This window comes from Lepidochelys kempii, chromosome 1 (genome assembly GCF_965140265.1).
Source record: "Lepidochelys kempii isolate rLepKem1 chromosome 1, rLepKem1.hap2, whole genome shotgun sequence".
Classification (NCBI taxonomy): Eukaryota; Metazoa; Chordata; order Testudines; family Cheloniidae; genus Lepidochelys; species Lepidochelys kempii.
This window is the reverse complement of record NC_133256.1, coordinates 11,879,070-11,887,847: the sequence shown is the minus strand read 5'-3', so window position 1 is coordinate 11,887,847 and position 8,778 is coordinate 11,879,070. Positions and strand designations below refer to the sequence as shown.

Sequence of the window (8,778 nt, the reverse complement as noted above, 5' to 3'; positions counted from 1 at the left end):
CTGCGGGTTCTGCTCCAGGAGGCCAGATCTGTAGGAGTGTGGGCTGTTGGAGAGAGAGACACTAAATCCGTACATCTCCCAGCCACCGTGGCCCCATCACATCCCGGGCCAATTTTGCAGACTCCGGAGGTCTTGCAGGAAGCTGCATTGTTGCACCCCAATTCCTGAAAAAGTCGAGTGCTCTAAGGTTATCCTCCAATTGTCCTAGTGAGAGTCTAAACATTTGGGGGCAGGGACCGTGCCTGGATGGTGCCTGGCGTATTCCTGGGTGCAGGCTCACGGGAGCCCAGGGTTCACGTGTTGACTGGCTGTATGAATGAACAGTGGGGGGAAACGGAAGGTAAGCAAGGGAAAGCTCAGGGAACCTAGCTCTGTGCTCTGGGAGGGTGGCACGTGGCAGGGGAGCCTCATCTAATCAGGGAGGGAGGAAGAATCCACCTTTTTATGTTGCAAAAACAGATTCGCATCAGAGAGTGCATAAATTGCATTGTAGGGCTAGGCCAGGCAGGCTTCCAGGTCCCACATGGTGCTGGGGGAGGTCAGGGCAGCTGGGAGTGCATCAGTGTTCTAGCAGGTGAGGAGGGCGATCAGCATGTGCTTGTCACATGGGGTGGAGCTAGGAGGGTTCTTGGCTGTCTGGATTGGGGAGATAAGAAGATGACAACTCAAGGTATGTCTACACTGCAGTCAGAGGTGTGATTGGAGCAAAGGTAGGTAGATCCGAGCCAGCTTTGATCTAGCTAGCTCTGGTACTGATAGCAGGAAGTTGCAGCCGTCTGGATGTCAGCATGAGCTAGCTGCCCAAGTACATGCCCAGGCTCCTGCATGGGTTTGCGCAGCCAGTGCAATTATATGATGAAGCTAGCTCGGGTACATCTAAGCACCTCTGACTGCAGTGTGGACATACCCTGAGATGCTGCAGGGTGAGGGGAGGGCATATTGGGTGGCGTTGCTCTTTGTTGTTCCAGCCCCAGCTGTTTGAAATTCTCTCCTCCTCTGAACCACTCAATCCTGCTGGGCCAAATTCAGATCTGGCACAAGCAGCTGCAACTCCACTGAAGTCAATTTCTCCTCCTGTCACCAGGCCCTTCCTGTCTTTGAATCCCACTTCAGGGAATGTTCCCCCTACATGTTTCAATGTAGTCACAGCTTTCAGCAGAACTGGGGTAATAATCTTTGGCAGCTCAGATTCACAGACTAGCTCAGTCATTTTTGTTCACCCACAACAAATTCCCCTCTCTGGCAGTGTGGATAGAGTGCTAGACCAGGAGAGCTGGGGTCTAGCCAGTGCTGCCTCTACCCTGCTGAGTGATCTTGGGCAAGTCACTTCACTGCTCCGTGCCTCAGTTTCTCCATCTGTGAAATGGGGATAATGATATTGATCTCCTTTGTAAAGCACTTTGAGATCTATGGATGATAGGAATGAGGTATTTATATTTTTATACCCACAGGCAACCACTGGATTCCAGAGCTCAGGGGCTGTATTCCCAGGAGCTAAGGTGCTGTAGAGCCCAAAGCAAACAACACAAGTTGCTCGCAAACTGACAGCTATCCCAGTGCTTGGAGAGGGCTAGGATTCCTCTCACCTGCAGGGCTCCAGTTGCACCTTGGCAAATGTTTTAGTGGATCATGTCAGCTCAGAGCAGGTGACCTATTCAATGTGCTTTGAGTCACTTTTCAAGCTATTCTTTGGGTGTACTTGCTCTGGAGGTTTATCCTGTAGGTGTTTTGTTATCACATGGCCTAAAAGAACTAAATTAAATTGTGTAGACGGGGAGAAGGCTTGTAGTCTGGAGAGGCTAGAGCAGACTAACATAGAACAATGGCCCTGGGGAATTGGAAATAGGACTTCACGAAGAATGGCTCTAAATTAGTTAGGTGCCTAAATACCTTTGAGGATCCAGGCCTAAGTGAGTTGCCCAGATCACACAGGAAGTCTGTGGCAGTGAAGGGAACTGGACCCAGGACTCTAGAGTCCCAAGTTCGTGCCCTAATCACCGAACCATGCTTCCTTCCTATTAGGGACTGTCAAGGTTCCTCCCCCACTCTGAACTCTAGGGTACAGATGTGGGGACCTGCATGAAAAACCTCCTAAGCTTATCTTTACCAGCTTAGGTCAAAACTTCCCCAAGGTACAAAATATTCCACCCGTTGTCCTTGGACTGGCCGCTACCACCACCAAACTAATACTGGTTACTGGGGAAGAGCTGTTTGGACGCGTCCTTCCCCCCAAAATACTTCCCAAAACCTTGCACCCCACTTCCTGAACAAGGTTTGGTAAAAAGCCTCACCAATTTGCCTAGGTGACTACAGACCCTTGGATCTTAAGAACAACGAACAATCCTCCCAACACTTGCACCCCCCCTTTCCTGGGAAATGTTGGATAAAAAGCCTCACCAATTTGCATAGGTGACCACAGACCCAAACCCTTGGATCTGAGAACAATGAAAAAGCATTCAGTTTTTTACAAGAAGACTTTTAATAAAAAATAGAAGTAAATAGAAATAAAGAAATCCCCCCTGTAAAATCAGGATGGTAGATATCTTACAGGGTAATTAGATTCCAAAACATAGAGAACCCCTCTAGGCAAAACCTTAAGTTACAAAAAAGATACCCAGACAGAAATAGTTATTCTATTCAGCACAATTCTTTTCTCAGCCATTTAAAGAAATCATAATCTAACACATACCTAGCTAGATTACTTACTAAAAGTTCTAAGGCTCCATTCCTGGTCTATCCCTGGCAGAAACCAGCATACAGACAGACACAGACCCTTTGTTTCTCTCCCTCCTCCCAGCTTTTGAAAGTATCTTGTCTCCTCATTGGTCATTTTGGTCAGGTGCCAGCGAGGTTACCTTTAGCTTCTTAACCCTTTACAGGTGAGAGGAGCTTTCCCCTGGCCAGGAGGGATTTCAAAGGGGTTTACCCTTCCCTTTATATTTATGACACGCCCCCCAAATCTCAGCTGGGGTGAAACACTGGCTGGGATTTCTTCCTGGAGCTCTAGGAAAAACAGAGTTAATAAGACACATGCATCTCTAAATATACTACCAAGTACATAAAGACTAACAATATATTCCACATCTCAAGGACGATTTTAACCAGTTGATTCTGGGAAACTTTCACGGGAGAGTGCATCAGCCACTTTGTTAGAAGCTCCTGAGATGTGTTGGATGTCGAAATCAAAATCTTGGAGAGCTAAACTCCACCGAACAAGTTTTTTGTTAGTTTCCTTGACGGTGTGAAGCCACTTCAGTGCAGCATGGTCGGTTTGCAGGTGGAAACGCCGTCCCCAAACATATGGGCGTAGCTTTTCCAGAGCATAGACAATGGCGTAACATTCTTTTTCAGTGACTGACCAGTTGCTTTCCCTCTCAGACTGTTTTTTGCTGAGAAACACTACAGGGTGGAATTCTTGATCAGGTCCTTTCTGCATTAAAACTGCTCCCACACCACGCTCGGACGCATCTGTGGTTACTAGGAACGGTTTGTCAAAGTCTGGGGCCCTTAGTACAGGGTCAGACATGAGTGTCGCTTTAAGCTTGTTAAAGGCCTTCTGACACTTTCCGGTCCACTGAACAGCATTTGGCTGTTTCTTTTTGATTAGGTCTGTCAGTGGGGCAGCGATTTGGCTGTAGTGCAGTACAAATCGTCTGTAATAACCGGCCAAGCCTAAGAAGGATTGAACCTGTTTCTTTGACTTTGGGACAGGCCACTTTTGGATAGCATCCACTTTGGCCTGTAGGGGGCTGATAGTTCCTTGACCCACCTGGTGTCCAAGGTAGGTCACTCTGTTTAGGCCTATTTGACACTTCTTAGCCTTAACAGTTAGTCCTGCCTCCCTTATGCGCTCAAGGACTTTTTGTAGATGTTCCAGGTGGTCTGCCCAGGAATCCGAAAATATGGCCACGTCGTCAAGGTAGGCGACTGCATATTCTCCTAATCCCGCTAAGAGACCATCTACAAGTCTTTGGAAAGTGGCGGGTGCATTTCGCAGCCCGAAAGGGAGTACATTAAATTCATACAGCCCGAGATGTGTGATGAAGGCTGACCTTTCCTTGGCAGATTCATCTAGCGGTACCTGCCAGTACCCCTTGGTTAAGTCCAAGGTAGAGATGAACTGGGCCCGTCCCAGTTTCTCTAATAGTTCATCTGTGCGTGGCATTGGATAGTTGTCTGGGCGAGTTACAGCATTTAGCTTACGGTAGTCCACGCAAAAACGTATTTCCCCATCTGGTTTGGGAACTAGAACCACTGGAGATGCCCATGCACTTTCAGAGGGGCGGATTACACCCATCTGTAACATATCCTGGATCTCCCGTTCTATAGCAGTTTTAGCTTGAGGAGACACCCGGTAAGGTTGGACCCTAATTGGGTGAGCATTACCTGTGTCAATGGAGTGGTATGCCCGTTCAGTCAGTCCTGGGGTGGCTGAGAACGTTGGCGCGTAGCTAGTGCACAGCTCCTGGATCTGCTGTCGCTGCATACGCCCAAGGGTCATGGAGAGGTTCACCTCTTCCACACCACCAGCACATTTCCCTTCGTAGTAGACACCTTCAGGCCACTCAGCGTCGTCTCCTCCCTGGGCTGTAAACTGACAAACCTTTAATTCTCTGGAATAAAAGGGCTTTAGAGAATTAATATGGTACACCTTAGGCTTTCGGTTGGAGGTGGGGAATGCTATGAGATAATTAACAGCTCCCAGGCGCTCCTGGACCATGAATGGCCCTTCCCACGATGCTTCCATTTTATGGGCCTGGAGCGCCTTTAAGACCATGACCTGGTCCCCTACTTTGAAGGAACGCTCTCTGGCATGTTTATCATACCAGGCTTTTTGCTCTTTTTGAGCATCCTGTAAGTTTTCTTTAGCAAGGGCTAAAGAGGTTCGGAGGGTGTTTTGTAGGTTGGTTACAAAGTCCAGAATATTAGTTCCTGGAGAAGATGTAAATCCCTCCCATTGCTGCTTCACCAACTGCAATGGCCCCTTAACCTCACGGCCATATACAAGTTCAAATGGGGAAAACCCTAAACTGGGATGTGGTACAGCTCTGTAGGCAAAGAGCAACTGCTGCAATACTAGGTCCCAATCATTGGAGTGCTCATTTACGAATTTACATATCATGGCCCCCAAAGTTCCATTAAACTTCTCCACCATGCCATTTGTTTGATGGTGGTAAGGAGTGGCAACCAAGTGATTTACCCCATGAGCTTCCCAAAGGTTTTTCATAGTTCCTGCCAGGAAATTAGTCCCTGCATCTGTGAGGATGTCGGAGGGCCAACCTACCCTGGCAAAAATGTCTGCTAGTGCCTGGCACGCACTTTTAGCCCTGGTGTTGCTTAGAGCTACTACTTCCGGCCATCGGGTGGCAAAATCCATGAAAGTCAGTATGTACTGCTTTCCTCTGGGTGTCTTTTTCGGAAAAGGACCCAGAATATCCACAGCTACTCGCTGAAATGGAACTTCAATGATGGGGAGTGGTTGTAGAGGGGCTTTGACCTGGTCTTGGGGTTTTCCCACTCTTTGGCACACCTCACAAGACTGGACATAGGTAGAAACATCCTTGCCCATTCCCTCCCAGTGGAATGACCCCCCCAAACGGTCTTTGGTCCTGTTCACCCCAGCATGGCTACTAGGGTGATCATGGGCTAAGCTCAAGAGCTTGGCCTGGTATTTAGTTGGAACTACCAACTGTCTCTGAGGATGCCAGTCTTCCTGGTGTCCACCAGAAAGAGTTTCCTTGTATAAAAGTCCTCTTTCTACAACAAACCTGGATCGATTAGAAGAGCTGAGAGGCGGTGGGTTGCTCCGTGCCGCCGTCCAAGCTCTCTGGAGGCTTTCATCTGCTTCCTGTTCGGTCTGGAACTGTTCCCTTGATGCTGGAGACATCAGTCCCTCATTGGATTGGGGACCTAGGTTTGGTCCCTCTGGAAGCGATATAAGGGATGGAGCTGTTTCTGTTGACTGTGAACCGCTCTCCGCTGGTGCACTATGTTGGGATTCAGGCTCCGGCTGAGCCTCTTGTGTAGGGTTATCGGCTGCTGCCAGTTCAGGTTCGGTGGGGCCCTCTGGTGTTGAGGTTGCAAGTACTGGATTCAGTGCTGACACGGGGTCTGGTGTTGGTTGTTCGGCTGGTTCCGGTTCTGGGACTGGTTCCATCTGGGTCTCTGGGACTAGATCCACTACTGCTGTTGCAGACATTGGCCTGGGGTCCGGGTCCATCACCTCTGACCAGGTCCTGATAGAAGTTTCCGGAACAGAGCTAGGCCTCACGGCTTGTTTAGCCTGGCTGCGGGTGACCATTCCCACCCTCTTGGCCTGCTTCACATGATTGGCCAAGTCTTCCCCCAACAGCATGGGGATGGGATAATCATCATAGACTGCAAATGTCCATATTCCTGACCAGCCCTTGTACTGGACAGGCAACTTGGCTGTAGGCAAATTGAAAGAGTTGGACTTGAAGGGTTGAATCGTCACTTGGATCTCTGGGTTGATTAAATTGGGGTCCACTAAGGAAGCATGGATAGCTGACACTTGTGCTCCGGTGTCCCTCCACGCGGTGACCTTCTTCCCGCCCACACTCACAGTTTCCCTCCGCTCCAAGGGTATCTGGGAGGTATCTGGGCCTGTGGACCTCTGGTGTGATTCCGGTGCAACGAACTGTAATCTGTTGGGGTTCTTGGGGCAGTTGGCCTTTACATGCCCCAGCTCGTTACATTTAAAACATCGTCCAGCTGACGGGTCACTGGGGCGAGGAGGGTTGCTGGAGAACGGGGTGGTGGGACGATAAGGGGTCTGGAGGGTTCTTTGGGAGGTAGGTGGGGCTTTGGGCGGCCCCCGGTAATAGGGTGTGGTCTGGGGTGGTCCCTTCTGGTCTCCGCTCCAACTGCGACCAGTTTTCTTCTTCTCTGCCACCTCCACCCATCTGGCTCCAATCTCTCCTGCCTCGATTACAGTTTTGGGTTTCCCATCTAGGATGTATCTTTCTATTTCCTCAGGAACACCCTCTAAGAATTGTTCCATTTGCATTAGGAAGGGCAAATTTACTGGAGATTCAACACTTGCTCCTGATATCCAGGCATCCCAATGTTTCACAATGTGGTAGGCATGTCGGGTAAATGACATGTCTGGTTTCCACCTTAGGGCTCGGAACCTCCGACGAGACTGCTCGGGTGTTATCCCCATTCTGACTCTCGCCTTGGATTTAAACAGTTCATACTTGTTCATGTGTTCTTTAGGCATTTCAGCTGCCACCTCAGCTAAGGGTCCACTGAGCTGCGGCCTCAGCTCGACCATGTATTGGTCAGTAGAGATGTTGTACCCAAGGCAGGCCCTTTCGAAGTTTTCTAAGAAGGCCTCAGTATCATCACCTGCCTTGTAGGTGGGGAACTTTCTGGGATGGGAAGTGGTACCTGGAGAAGGATTGCTAGGGTTTGTTGGTATATTCTGCTGGGCCTTTATCCTCTCCATCTCCTCCACATGCTTCCTTGCCTCCATTTCCCTCTTGTGGGCAGCCTCCTGTACCTCCTTCTCCAGCCGCATGAGTTCTATCTGTCTTTCATGTTCCCTTTGTTTTTCCTCAGCCTGAAATTTGGCTAATTCCAGCTGTAGTCGAGCTGAGGATTTGGTCATTCTAACCTCTCTGTTTTTAACTAACTTTACACCTGAGGTTTAGAAATAAACAAACAAAACTTGGCTGTAAAATTTTGCTGTGCTGGAATAGAATACCTATTCGCTGATAGTGACTGTCAGCCTACAGAAAAAGAATTCCCTTGTCTCTGCTCTGGGCCCAAATTAAAGCAAAAAACCTCCAACTACTTGGAAACCTGCTTACCCAGCCCAAAGAAAAAGCAAATGGGTAGAACACACCCCCCCTATTTACTTTTAGGAAGAAAAAAAAAAACACCTCTGGGTTGGAAGACTGTGAATTTCCCTGCAGGAGTTAAGTACCCTGCCTCCAGGCAAAGAAAACCTGCAATTTACAAGATAATCCCCTTTTGTCTTTGCTTGGCCACAAAGCAGAGAAAAAACAATCTGCTTTCAGTTTCAACTGCTTTCTGGACTTCCTTTCCAAAGGAAAAAAAATTTCCTTTTTAAAAATCTGTATTTCTAGTTCAAAAAATCTCAACTGGATCTCAAAATGATTTCAGGTTAATCCCACCACTATGCCAAGGTTCCTCCCCCACTCTGAACTCTAGGGTACAGATGTGGGGACCTGCATGAAAAACCTCCTAAGCTTATCTTTACCAGCTTAGGTCAAAACTTCCCCAAGGTACAAAATATTCCACCCGTTGTCCTTGGACTGGCCGCTACCACCACCAAACTAATACTGGTTACTGGGGAAGAGCTGTTTGGACGCGTCCTTCCCCCCAAAATACTTCCCAAAACCTTGCACCCCACTTCCTGGACAAGGTTTGGTAAAAAGCCTCACCAATTTGCCTAGGTGACTACAGACCCTTGGATCTTAAGAACAATGAACAATCCTCCCAACACTTGCATCCCCCCTTTCCTGGGAAATGTTGGATAAAAAGCCTCACCAATTTGCATAGGTGACCACAGACCCAAACCCTTGGATCTGAGAACAATGAAAAAGCATTCAGTTTTTTACAAGAAGACTTTTAATAAAAAATAGAAGTAAATAGAAATAAAGAAATCCCCCCTGTAAAATCAGGATGGTAGATATCTTACAGGGTAATTAGATTCCAAAACATAGAGAACCCCTCTAGGCAAAACCTTAAGTTACAAAAAAGATACCCAGACAGAAATAGTTATTCTATTCA

The 8,778-nt window shown here is 48.2% G+C and overlaps 1 protein-coding gene across 1 annotated transcript; it reads right to left on the bottom strand.

Annotated features, from left to right (window-relative positions):
• Positions 1–567: 567 nt before the first annotated feature.
• On the bottom strand, positions 568–7,940 carry LOC140905627 (uncharacterized). The gene is made up of 3 exons (XM_073329133.1): positions 7,905–7,940; positions 6,476–7,662; positions 568–636 (listed from the first exon to the last, which is right to left on the bottom strand). The coding sequence occupies exons 2-3, from the start codon at positions 7,628–7,630 to the stop codon at positions 568–570; spliced, it is 1,224 nt and encodes a 407-aa protein (XP_073185234.1). The 5' UTR covers positions 7,631–7,662; positions 7,905–7,940.
• Positions 7,941–8,778: the final 838 nt, after the last annotated feature.